This window comes from Cetorhinus maximus, chromosome 5 (assembly GCF_964194155.1).
Source record: "Cetorhinus maximus chromosome 5, sCetMax3.hap1.1, whole genome shotgun sequence".
Lineage (NCBI taxonomy): Eukaryota > Metazoa > Chordata > Chondrichthyes > Lamniformes > Cetorhinidae > Cetorhinus > Cetorhinus maximus.
In genome coordinates, this window is record NC_135883.1 from 79,752,537 (window position 1) to 79,766,414 (window position 13,878).

Below are 13,878 nucleotides of genomic sequence, written 5' to 3' on the forward strand. Positions count from 1 at the left end.
CACGGAACGCATGCCATGGTCCGGTCTGTGCACAAATGGCGCAAAAAAAATGGAGTAAATGCCATCTGTGCCTCAATTGGTGCTTCTCTCCAGTGATCAAGAGAGCTATAAAAGGGCTGATGTGGTGACAGATAGTGATGAGGGGGCTATCCTTCACTGGGGTCCATCATGGTCAACTGACTCTATGGTCCCGCTGACGGAAAAAGCAGCTGTGGAATCTCACCTTGTGACAGAGATTGCCACCGCAGTGATGACGGTGCAGCAGTATTTGGAGGTGCCCTACTGGCACCTCCATGCCAGGGCTGAGTGCCACAAGTGTCCCAATCCCAATCAGGCTCTAGCCAGCAGTTTGCTTCCACCTCATTCTCAGCCATGGGGGAGCATCTCATAGGTTTGGCCATTACTGCAGGCCATCAGCAATGTCACTTAGTGAGTGATTTGGGTATACCTGCTGTAAATAATATCACATTGTACTTTGATAAAGCACTGAGTCTGTTGTCACGTTAAGGCAGACTGTGTGTCTTCATTTTCTAATGATGATGGCTGCCACAAACCCTCGCCTGATCCTCAACAAGGGCACGCAAATCAGCAACCATCTACCTGGACAGGTGCACCCTTTTGTGTCACTGACCCTCAGACATGTCCAGGTAGCTTCTCCATTGTGGGTAGAACTTCTGCTGAGGGTCTCACCTTCATTGCCTTTCTACACCTCATTCCTCACCTCTGCACCCCTGTTGCCCAGGTATCTGCCTTTGCTCCTGTAGATGCTACTCCTGATCACCAATCAAACTTATCTCCAAGTAGCTTATTCCCATTTCCTGTTATGTCCAGTCTTCCTGAAATCCCCTGTCTGTGAGGCCTGGAGGCCGAGGGATTCATCTCATTTCCACCGCACCCTCAAAAAAGCCCTTGTCAAGAATGAAGAGTTATGACAGATAATTCTCCTGTTTCTGTACAACTCTTTATTGGAGTTCTTTGAGGAAGTAACAAGTAACATGAATAAATGGGAACTTGTAGATGTGATGTACTTGGATTTCCAAAAGGTGTTTGACAAGGTGCCACAATGTTGCTACACAAAATAAGAGCTCATAGTGTAGGGGAGTAACATTTTATCGTGGGCAAAGGATTGGTTGATCAGCCTTGATCTTATTGAATGGCAGAGCAAGCTCGAAGGGGTGAATGGCCTACTCCTGCGCCTAAGTCCGATGTTCTTTTAGTTGGCTAACAGGAAGCAGAGAGTAGGGTTAATGGGTCATTTTCATGTTGGCAAGCTGTAACTAGTGAAGTGCCACAGGGATTAGTGCCGGGGCTTCAATATTTATAACACATATAAAGGACTTGGATGAAGGGATCGATTAATGGATGCTAAACTTGCTGAAAAAGAGGATAGGTAGGAAATTAAATTGTGAGGACATAAATAGTCTACAAGGGGATTTACATAGGTCAGTTGAGCAGACAAAAAATTGGCAGGTGGAGTATAATGAAGGGAAAATATGACCTGGTTCACTTTGGCAGGAAGAATAGAAAAGCAATATATTATTTAAATGGAGGAAGATTGCAGAACTCTGCGGTAGAGGATCTGGGGGGTCCTGGTTCATGAATCACAAAAAGTTAGTATACAGATACAGCAAGTGATTAAGGTGGCAAACGGAATGTTATTGCTTATTGCAAGGGGAATGGAATATAGTGATCTTTTACTGCAGCTGTAGAGGGCATTGGTGAGACCACATCTGGAGTACTGAGTATAGTGTTGGTCTTCTTACTTGAGAAAATATATAATAGCATTAGAAGCAGTTCAGAGAAGCTTCACTCGACTGATTCCTGGGATGAAGGGGTTATCTTATCAGGAAAGGTTGGACAGGTTGGGCCTGATTCCATTGGAAACAAAACAAAAACAGAATTACCTGGAAAAACTCAGCAAGTCTGGCAGCATCGGCGGAGAAGAAATCAGTCAACGTTTCGAGCCTCCATGGCCCTTCGGCAGAACTGCAGCATAGTTTCAACAAGGGAGAAATATAAATTGGTTTAAGGTGGGTCGGGGGCGGGGGGGGAAGAGACACATTGAGGGTGTGGTGTGAGCAGATAATCAAAAGATGTAGAGACAAAAGGGTCAAAGAGGTGTTGAAGGTGGTGGTCTTTGTCTGAGAAAAGTGCTAATTAAGAATGGAATACAGGATATTCAAAGTACAGCTCTAGTGGGGGTGGGGTGGAAAGACTAAAGGTTTTAGTTTTAGATTTAAAAATAATGGAAATAGGTGGGGAAAGAAGAATCTATATAAATTATTGAAAAAAAAAAAGGGGGGGTGGGGGGGGAAAAGAAACGGGGTGGGGATGGGGGGAGGGGGAGTTTAAGATCTAAAGTTGTTGAATTCAATATTCAGCCCAGAGGGCTGTAAAGTGCCTAGTCGGAAGATGAGGTGCTGTTCCTCCAGTTTGCGTTGGGCTTCACTGGAACAATGCAGCAAGCCAAGGACAGACATGTTGGCAAGAGAACAGGGTGGAGTGTTAAAATGGCAAGCGACAGGGAGGTTTGGGTCTTTCTTGCGGACAGACCGCAGGTGTTCCGCAAAACGGTCGCCCAGTTTGCGTTTGGTCTCTCCAATGTAGAGGAGACCGCATTGGGAGCAACGAATGCAGTAGACTAAGTTAGGGGAAATGCAAGTGAAGTGCTGCTTCACTTGAAAGGAGTGTTTGGGCCCTTGGACGGTGAGGAGAGAGGAAGTGAAGGGGCAGGTGTTGCATCTTCTGCGTGGGCATGGGGAGGTGCCATAAGTGGGGGTTGAGGAGTAGGGGGTGATGGAGGAGTGGACCAGGGTGTCCCAGAGGGAACGATCCCTACGGAATGCCGTCAAGGGGGGTGAAGGGAAGATGTGTTTGGTGGTGGCATCATGCTGGAGTTGGCGGAAATGGCAGAGGATGATCCTTTGAATGCGGAGGCTGGTGGGGTGATAAGTGAGGACAAGGGGGACCCTATCATGTTTCTGGGAAGGAGGAGAAGGCGTGAGGGCGGATGCGCGGGATATGGGCCGGACACGGTTGAGGGCCCTGTCAACGACCATGGGTGGAAAACCTCGGTTAAGGAAGAAGGAGGACACGTCAGAGGAGCTGTTTTTGAAGGTAGCGTCATCAGAACAGATGCGACGGAGGCGAAGGAACTGAGAGAATGGGATGGAGTCTTTACAGGAAGCGGGGTGTGAGTAGCTGTAGTCGAGGTAGCTGTGGGAGTTGGTAGGCTTGTAATGGATATTGGTGGACAGTCTATCATCAGAAATTGAGACAGAGAGGTCAAGGAAGGGAAGAGAAGTGTCAGAGATGGACCATGTGAAGATGATGGGACCTGGAAAAATTTATTAATTTTGCTTCCAATCTCCACCCCTCCATCATCTTCACATGGTCCATCTCTGGCACTTCTCTTCCCTTCCTTGACCTCTCTGTCTCAATTTCTGATGATAGACTGTCCACCAATATCCATTACAAGCCTACCGACTCCCACAGCTACCTCGACTACAGCTCCTCACACCCCGCTTCCTGTAAAGACTCCATCCCATTCTCTCAGTTCCTTCGCCTCCGTCGCATCTGTTCTGATGACGCTACCTTCAAAAACAGCTCCTCTGACATGTCCTCCTTCTTCCTTAACCGAGGTTTTCCATCCACGGTCGTTGACAGGGCCCTCAACCGTGTCCGGCCCATATCCCGCGCATCCGCCCTCACGCCTTCTCCTCCTTCCCAGAAACATGATAGGGTCCCCCTTGTCCTCACTTATCACCCCACCAGCCTCCGCATTCAAAGGATCATCCTCCGCCATTTCCGCCAACTCCAGCATGATGCCACCACCAAACACATCTTCCCTTCACCCCCCTTGACGGCATTCCGTAGGGATCGTTCCCTCTGGGACACCCTGGTCCACTCCTCCATCACCCCCTACTCCTCAACCCCCACTTATGGCACCTCCCCATGCCCACGCAGAAGATGCAACACCTGCCCCTTCACTTCCTCTCTCCTCACCGTCCAAGGGCCCAAACACTCCTTTCAAGTGAAGCAGCACTTCACTTGCATTTCCCCTAACTTAGTCTACTGCATTCGTTGCTCCCAATGCGGTCTCCTCTACATTGGAGAGACCAAACGCAAACTGGGCGACCGTTTTGCGGAACACCTGCGGTCTGTCCGCAAGAAAGACCCAAACCTCCCTGTCGCTTGCCATTTTAACACTCCACCCTGTTCTCTTGCCAACATGTCTGTCCTTGGCTTGCTGCATTGTTCCAGTGAAGCCCAACGCAAACTGGAGGAACAGCACCTCATCTTCCGACTAGGCACTTTACAGCCCTCTGGGCTGAATATTGAATTCAACAACTTTAGATCTTAAACTCCCCCTCCCCCCATCCCCACCCCGTTTCTTTTCCCCCCCCACCCCCCCTTTTTTTTTTTCAATAATTTATATAGATTCTTCTTTCCCCACCTATTTCCATTATTTTTAAATCTAAAACTAAAACCTTTAGTCTTTCCACCCCACCCCCACTAGAGCTGTACTTTGAATATCCTGTATTCCATTCTTAATTAGCACTTTTCTCAGACAAAGACCACCACCTTCAACACCTCTTTGACCCTTTTGTCTCTACATCTTTTGATTATCTGCTCACACCACACCCTCAATGTGTCTCTTCCCCCCCCGCCCCCGACCCACCTTAAACCAATTTATATTTCTCCCTTGTTGAAACTATGCTGCAGTTCTGCCGAAGGGAGGCTCGAAACGTTGACTGATTTCTTCTCCGCCGATGCTGCCAGACTTGCTGAGTTTTTCCAGGTAATTCTGTTTTTGTTTTGTTTTGGATTTCCAGCATCCGTAGTAGCTTTTAGCTTTTTGTTTTTATCTCTGATTCCATTGGAGTTCAGAAGAATGAGAAGTGATCTTACTGCAACATATAAGGTCCTGAGGGGAACTGACAGGATGGATGCTGAGAGGATGTATCCCTTTGTGGGAGACTTGAACAAGAGAAACACAGATTAAAAATAAGTGCTCTCCCATTTAAGATGGAGATGTGGAGAAATTGTTTCTTTCACAGGGTCATTAATCTGTGGAACTCTCTTTCTGCAGAGAGCAGGGAGGCTGGGTGTTGAATATTTTAAAGGCTGAGTTAGATATATTCTTGATTGACAAGGGAGTCAGGGATATAGGGGGTAGACAGCAAAATGGAGTTGAGGCCACAATCATATCAGCCATGATCCTATCAAATAGTGAAGCCGAATCCAGGAGCTAAATGGCCTAACCCTGCTCCTAAATCATATGTTCCTATGTTGTCTGTGATTGAAGGCCTTTTTCTGAGTCTTGCCTCTTTGATGGAGCCTACAGCTGCTCCACCATTGGTGACAGTGTGTTCATCACAGCTCTGCATGCTGTAATTCTTATCCTAAAACCCTCCGCCTTGTTGCTTCTTTCACTATCCTCAAAACCTTCTCAAAACCTGGCTTTCATTTTGGCTACTCCGTCAGTCATCTTGCCTAACTTTTGTTTAGTGTCTACTTGCAAGTGTGAAACCTTAGATTCAAACTATGCAATATAACAGCAAGACTTTTATTCCAATTATTTCATTGAGTGTGTAATTGAAAATCAGTTGTTGCTGGATTATCAAATATCCCAAAGTGTCAGTGAATTGACAGTCAACTATGAAGTTGTTATTTGTCTGTTTGAACTGTTTTAGCAATAAGCTGGAGTCCTAAAAACTGTTTTCTATTACCATAAACAGGAATCCATTATTTCTTTAAAGACACAAAAGCTTATTTTTTTTTTTAAAAATTGTGCAAATATAATTTTGAACAACAAAGTTATGTAAGTTTGAAAATTTATAAGTAGCACAAAGAAATCAATATAAGACAACATGAGAGTCAACATATTATCTATAAAGAAAAGCAAAGCAAAAATAATGCACAGAATCTGAGTATCAAAGGTCTGTGCTTGAGGTCTGGAGAAAACCTCAATCTTAATAAACATGCTGAAACATTTTCCATATAATAGTGTTAAAACAGGGTAAACAATTAATATTTTGCATATCCTGTTTAAAAATTATTCTGCTGTGATAATTTGTGATAATTCAGTAAATGACATGCAAACCAAATGATAAATACAATGGAATAATTTTTATTTTAAAACAATGCTCAGTCATACTTAAAAACCATTTACTGACATCAGTAATCACATCACAAACCTATAATAACATTTAAAAATTACTATAGAAATTCAACCTCCAAAGCTTGCTTTCTTTCCCTGGCTTCAATTTAAAAATCTGTTTAAAACTTATACAGCACATTTTATTACATTTTATTTCGTGATATAATTTGAGAAAGGCATGTTTTGTGTTCAGTAATGACGAAGTCTCGAAAGGAATGAAAAATAAAATTTTCACTTGAACATTAACTGAATTATGATTCTTTTGAAAAACTATCCGTATCTATGAAAATCATTCATGTGTATGTGATTCAAGCAGGTGTTTCTTTAGTGCCACTCCCCACCCTGAAATGCTCAGTGAGTTTACCCAGACCAGTTTCTGTGCATTCACATCTATTGGAAATCCATAAACCAGTTAATTTATGTATTTAACTCGGGCTCTCAAAATCATTCTTCCCTTGGCTTAAGCAAATTGACCCTAAAGCAGAAAAGAGCTTGTAGTGAAAGTAAATGAACAATGAATCACAATTCTTTGACCATATTGCTAAATCATATTTTTGTCATTCTGAATTATTTACTGCTCTCAAAAAATAAATATTTAAACCCATTGATCACACATAAAAATCTTCCCTCAGGCTTTGGCTATGAAACAGAGAGTCAATGCATTTCTGCCCCTTGGAAATTAAATTGGGGTTCAAAGGCCTATTGAAACACAAGTGGCTCATGAATCCAAACAGTATTTAATCTAACCCTACACACCTATTTTACTTTTAAATGTCATCATAATAACTTGGTTAATGGCAATTTTGGAGTAGACAAATCAACATTTAAAACTGTTTAACATCAATCTTTAAAAATTGCAGCATATAAGTAAATACAAAATTATATAAGCCAAGGATAATTGAAAAGGATAGGAGGAACTACAATTTAAATTAACTCTTTTTTGGTACAGGAAGAATGTTGAAATGTTTCCATTTAATACTTGAAAATCCAATATTCCTGTTTGTTCTGTTAACATCCCCAAGGATGACCCTGAATCTCTTTTAGTTGGTTGAATATCTAATGACTGTTGGGCGCATACAAATGAGGAAGATAATGGATTCCATGTAGTCTCGAGAGCCAAAAAGCATTTGTAACTCATTGCTGGGAACTTAATAGACTGTATACCCGTACAGCTTGACGAGACAGATTACATTTAATGAATTCAAGATTTCAGATGTATTGATTTAATCAGGATCTGTACTAATGTACCTATGCAAATTAGTTTGAAGCAAATGCAAATTAAATTAGTACTCTTCTGAAGCTTCCTTTCCACATAACTGTGTTGGCTTAATTTGTTTAGGTCACAGAAACAAAATGCTACTTTTCTCAGGTAATCTCTCACTGACAGCATAAAATTAATGTGTTTTCACCAATAACAACATTCAAGTTAATAATGTTTGTAAAAATAAAAGCAATGTGTACATATATATATATAGATAGATAGATATATATCTATATATTATATAAATTTCAAATGAATTAGGAGCTACAATATTATATATGTTTCACAATTGTCAATAAAGCAATACTGAACTTTAAACTTTCCAATTGAACTAGTTGGAATACAAAATAATGATTGTTTAAAAAAAACTTGTTTAATTTTAAGTGACCTCAACCCTCAGTTCCGGAGAGGTTTTATTACTGTATTTTTCTTTCCATTTTTTCCATTTTACAAGCCATAAGAACCAATGTTGACAGATCCTCTGTTTATCACTGCTTCATTGCAGTGCTGTTTACAGCCATTTCCCTCTGCATTCTGATTTGTGTCCCTGGATGCGACAATAGTTCTTTTATCTGATTAAGTTTGCACAGTACTGTAATGGTTTCTTTCTGCAGAGCATTCCTAATTACGTCAGAATCACGCTTTTTCCCTGAAGAAGAAAAGATAAAAATGTGTTTCATTTAACAAAAGCTGATTTAATTCTACCATTTATGATTCAAATTTAAAAAATGTAAAAGAAATGTAGACTGTGTCACAAATACAACCATCATCATAAATAAATATTGGTAGAATCCATGCGCACAAGCCAATTCAGCTTACATATAACTTAGTTTTGTGAAATGAATAAATCTGCTTAGTCTGTTGCGAGAGCTCAAACAGTTTTACATACGGACTATCTTCAATCATTTTAGATTTATTCTGTTATTGTGTTTCACTCCCTTTGCTGCTACAATAAAAAGAATTATAGTTGTACAAATTAAATCCATGAAATTGGTGACATTGAGAAGAAGCAAACCAATATTTTCGATAAGTGAGGCCATTTCGTCACATTTGAGGTCCAAACACAAGCATTTAGCAGAAGGTCACTCTTTCCTGCAGTAGTTGCATTGGAAGAATAAATTGTGTGAAGGTCTTCATTATTTTCATTTCAATTAAAATTTTCCCCCAGTTTTTTCATCCTTGGTATATTGAATGCTCGAGATAATGATCATGTGTACTCATAAAAATATTCTCTGCACACACTAAACACGTGTTTTCAAATGTAACATTTTCATTTCTTGCAGCCATTGTTTGGGTCAATGTCTTTAAACGTTATTCTCTGCCCATTTGTGTTCCGATTTGCTTTACTTTGTGTTTCCTCTAGGTACTGCTGTACAGCCTTAATCACAGCGGTCTCCACTAGTCGTTTACTCAGACTGACCAGTTCTTCCTCATCAGGTTCTTTCTTTTCTCCTACACACCACAACAAACAAAAAAGTCAGGTATCGCCTTGAGAGCACAGCGCACCATTCTTTACCACATTCAGCAACAACACCTTGTATTTATATAGCACCTTCAAGATTGAAAACATCCCAAGGTGCTTCACAGAAGCATGACATCATTTCTTATTGATGATTAAGCTTACATAATCAACTCGTATGTTGAAGGATTAATGCAATATTTCATGTTTTTCCATGTGAACTATATTTAGGGACTGGAAGACGTATTCACGTTTTAAGAATTTTTTTCCCCAACAAAATTACATTTAGGATCCAATGCTAAATGTCACATTTTTTTAACGCTCATCAGGGTTAATGGTGAGGAATGCTAGTGCTGAGGAATGAAGCTCTTCTCAATTCAGGCGCTAAGTGTTAGTCATCAAGCACTCCTAAATCAGCATGTTTAATCTCCACAAATGAGCTTATAGATCTGAGTTGTATACCCCAATAAAAACTGAACTACGGCTGTCCAAATTAATTTCATGCCTTATAGCCAACAAAGAGAAGACACTTCATCCTATTGGTCTGGGCTGGGTTTAAACCATGGCCACAGATAGAAAAGGCCACTGTATAACCCATTATCCCATTTAGTTTTCCAAAATTCTGAGCCTTATCAAACAGCATACAGCAGATTTGTCTTCAACTCAGATGACTACATTTATAATCTTAACAAACTGGAGAATGAGATCATCAACATGAGTTTACACTAAGGTTTACTCTGTTCAAGTCCAGGATTCTAAATGCCTTTTATTTTAGCAAACATGATCACATGGACTGTTTTTCACACCCTGCAAAGTGCAGGCTGGCAGAAATTCTCTCGCACTTTTGTGTGTTCTTTACAAATTTTGATTACATCCCCCATGAAGAACAGGCTGCTAGTCAATCTGCTGTTCAAAGTGCTTTCCCAAAAATATTTTTAACACCGTGCAGTAAAACGGAGTTCTTTTCATATCAATCAGATTTTATTATTGATAATGTAATCTTCAAAAAAATTATTTGGTGCAAATTTATCAATCATCTAAAATATTAAAACACAAAAAATATATTGTTAAAATGTTGCCTTTTTGTGGTTACACATTCAAAGGAGAAACAGAACATGGAAGCCCAATGGAATTCAGTGAACAATTACTGTACCAGAATTGAATCTCACTCTTATTCCCAGAAAGTAAAAACAAGATTGTTACTTGCCGGAATGTGATCAGAACAATGCCTACCTTTCACTTCAATTAAAGCGGTACAGGCATTGAAAGGGGAATTAACAATTTGAACAAAGTTATCCAAGTATATTAGTCTCAGACAAATGAGAACAGCAGGGTTTATGACAATGCAGAGCTGCCCTCACAGCACTATGCAAAATGTAGTTCCTAAAAGGAATGACAATGACATACATGTAAAAGGGAAGCTTTGAAAAACTGGTTGTTCTCAACTTGTGAACTGCGTGAGAGATGACTACACTATTCAGTAAGTATCACACTTTCAAAACAAATTTAATTTTTCCATGGGAAAACTACTGATTACCCTAAACTTAACTTCATAATTTGACAAGTTCATCTGAGGTAAAACAATTTAATTGTACCACTGTACAAGTGCCTAGTCGGAAGATGAGGTGCTGTTCCTCCAGTTTGCATTGAGCTTCACTGGAACATTGCAGCAGGCCAAGGACGGACATGTGGGCATGAGAGCAGGACGGTGTGTTGAAATGGCAAGCGACAGGAAGGTCTGGGTCATGCTTGTGGACAGATGGAAGATGTTCCCTTTTTTCAACATTCATTTTGATTTATCTACTTATTTTTATTCATTGTTTTATCCCCTTTTTTATCCCCTCTTTTTATCCCACTTTCCATCTTTATTCCCCACGACCACCCCCTCCCACCACCTCACCCCCAAAAGGGCCGTCTGTTACTTGTTCCATATTGTTCTTTCACAGAGTGCTTACCCTTGTTCTGCTATTATCACATTCTGGTTTCTTACCCTTATGCCACTATCAGCATCTTTTTTTAGCCCTTACCATTAACACTCCCTTTGTCCTTTTGTTCATGACATCTTTGTCAATCTCCCCTTTGCCCCCACCTCTGGCCTTCTATCCAGCTTCACCTGCTCCATCCCCCTTAAACAGTATAAATTTCATCACATTTCTACTTCTCTGTAGCTCTGAAGAAGGGTCATACAGACTCAAAACGTTAACTCTGTTTCTCTCTCCACAGATGCTGTCAGGTCTGCTGAGTTTTTCCAGCATATTCTGATTTTGTTTCAGGTTTCCAGCATCCGCAGTATTTTGCTTTTATCCATAGCATTGTAAGAAGGATGGGTTAGATTCCTGACCTGGCTGCCTTGAAGTTGACTGCTTGCTACTCTTACTAACTTACTACTCTTTCTATTTACCTTCCGCTCATAACTTCCCTCTACCCGCTCACCACCTCTCTCGCTTCTCCGGCTCACCACTTCACACTCACCGCTTCCCTCACCCGACTCCCTCCCATTTGCTGCCCCTCTCCTGACCCTCTCGCCACCCACTTTCTGAGCCCTTGCTCACAGCGAGGGCTCGGGATAGGGATGGTGAGCGAGCAGGAAGAAGCGAGGGTTTGGAAGAGGGAAGTGCTGAGTGGTAGGGAGCAAGGGGTTGGGGGAGCGCGGTGAGCTGGAGTAAGTCCGAAGAGGGATGCAGCGAGTGGGAGGGGGGTCGAGAGAGGATAGCAGCAAATGGGATTCAGGAGAGAGAAGCGGCAAGCGAGGTGGGGAACGGGAATGAGGGAGAGGGTATGTTTAAAAAAGCAGACTGAGCATGTGAGGTTAGAATGTGGTACATGCTCAATATCTGCACAAAAATGAAAATGAAAGCAGTGCTATTTGGATAAGTTCTGCAATTTACAAACTGTGCTAAAACGAAAATGTGCTATTCAAAAACACTTTAAATGGGGGAATACCTATAAAATGAACAAGGAGCTCAGATGATGTCATAAACTACAAAAACAAAGATCCAGTACCTCATAATGGCCATCTGAATAGCATGATTAGAGCATTCTACATAATACTTATTATTAGCCAATTTTGGTGTTTCTGGCAGTTGATAAAGCTAATTATACTTTTAGAAGTGAATGAAGCCAAAATGGGTAGATGGTGGCATCACTGAACTAGTAATCCAAAGACCCAGCTGGGTCTTTGGCAGCTAGTGGAATCTGAATTCAGTTAACAAAATCTGGAATATAAAGCTAGCCTCAGTAATAGTGACCATGAAACTATCACCGACTATCGTAAAAACCCATTTTGTTCACTAATGTCCTTTAGGGAAGGAAATCTGCCATCCTTATCTGGTCTGGCCCACATGTGATTCCAGATCCATAGCAATGTGGGTGACTCTTTGCTAACTGTCCTCTGATATGGATTAGCGAGCCACTCAGTTCAAGGGAAATTAGGGATGGGCAAAAATGCTGGCCTTGCCAATGACACTCACATCCCATGAAAGAATAAAAAAATTCAAGGAAGGGAGGAAGAATTTATGTAGTGCCCTTTCAGAACATCCCAAAATGCTCCTTCACAGCCAATAGTTCATGGAACTGAAGGAAAATTATTTACCTAGCTAGGAAATTGGATGAGTGACAGGTGACAGAAAGTAAGGAAAATGGGCAGCTACTCAAATTGGAAGGATATGTCTAGTGGTGTCCCACAGAGATTGGAATTGTAAACAATGTAAGCGGAAACATAAAATTAGAAAGATATATCAACAAATTAAGTGAATGGGCAGAACTGTGGCAAACAGACTTCAATGTAGGCAAGTGTGAGTTCATCCACGTTAGACCTAGGAGGATAGAACTAAATGGTGAAAAGTTATAAACAGTTGAAGTTCAAAGAGACTCAAGTGTCTATGCCTGGGCTGATAAGTGGCAAGTTAACATTCGCGCCACACAAGTGGTGGAAAAGACCATCTTCAACAACAGAGAATCCAATCATCTCCCCATGTCATTCAATGGCACTGCCATTGCTGAATTCCCCACTTTCAATATCGTTGGGGTTGCCATTGACCAGAAACTGAGCAGGGCCAGCCATATCAATACTGTGGCTATAAGAGCAAGTCAGAAGCTGGGAATTCTGCTGTGAGTAATTCACCTCCTGACTCTCCAATTGTCCACCATCTACAAGTGCCAGACTAGATCATGAGCTCCTTCTAATGGGCGCACACCATGGCTACCAAAAATCTATCCAATACTTCATTGTCTTCCCTAGGAGGCTAGAGTTGCTTCTGACAAAGACACTGTGACAGCTACCTACAAATTTGGCATCGACAGGCAGGAATTGTTATCGATGGTTCACCTCAAATTGAACAGTGAGGGAGGGGAATCCCCTTATTCTTGGGACATTCAATGGCTCCGAAATAGGAGGCAACAGTGCCACAGCGAGTAACTCACCTCCTGACTCCCCAAAGCCTATCCACCATTTACAAGGCGAAAATCAGGAATGTGATGGAATACTCCCCACTTGCCTGGATGAGTGCTGCTCCAACAACACTCAAGAAGTTTGACACCATCCAGCACAAAGCAGTTTGCTTGGACTGGCACCCCATTCACCACCTTAAACGTTCACTCCATGCGCCACTGGTGCACAGTGGCGGCAGTGTGTACCATCTACAAGATACACTGCAGTAACTCACCAAGGCTCCTTCAACAACATCTTCCAAACCTGCGCCCTCTGCCATCTAGAAGGACAAGGACAGCAGAAGCATGGGAACACCAACAACTGCCAGCAACTCTCCAAGCCACACACCAACCTGACTTGGAACTATAATGCCGTTCCTTTACTGTCGTTGGGTCAAAATCCTGGAACTCCCTCCCTAACAGCACTATGGGTGCACCCACACCAGATGGACTGCAGTGGTTCAGAAGGCAGCTCACCACCACCTTCTCAAGGGCAATTAGGATTGGGCAATAAATGCTGGCCGAGGCAGTGACACCTGCATCCCGTGAAAGGTAAAAAAAAAATAT

The 13,878-nt window shown here is 41.8% G+C and overlaps 1 protein-coding gene across 2 annotated transcripts in view; it reads right to left on the bottom strand.

Annotated features, from left to right (window-relative positions):
• Positions 1-6,117: 6,117 nt before the first annotated feature.
• The window catches only part of akap7 (A kinase (PRKA) anchor protein 7), a 183,850-nt gene continuing 176,089 nt past the window's right edge, over positions 6,118-13,878 (bottom strand). For both annotated transcript variants that reach the window (XM_078542093.1, XM_078542094.1), the window contains one exon: positions 6,118-8,876. In XM_078542093.1, the coding sequence (XP_078398219.1) occupies positions 8,695-8,876 (182 nt within the window). In that variant the 3' untranslated portion in view covers positions 6,118-8,694. The remainder of the gene's footprint in view (positions 8,877-13,878) is intronic.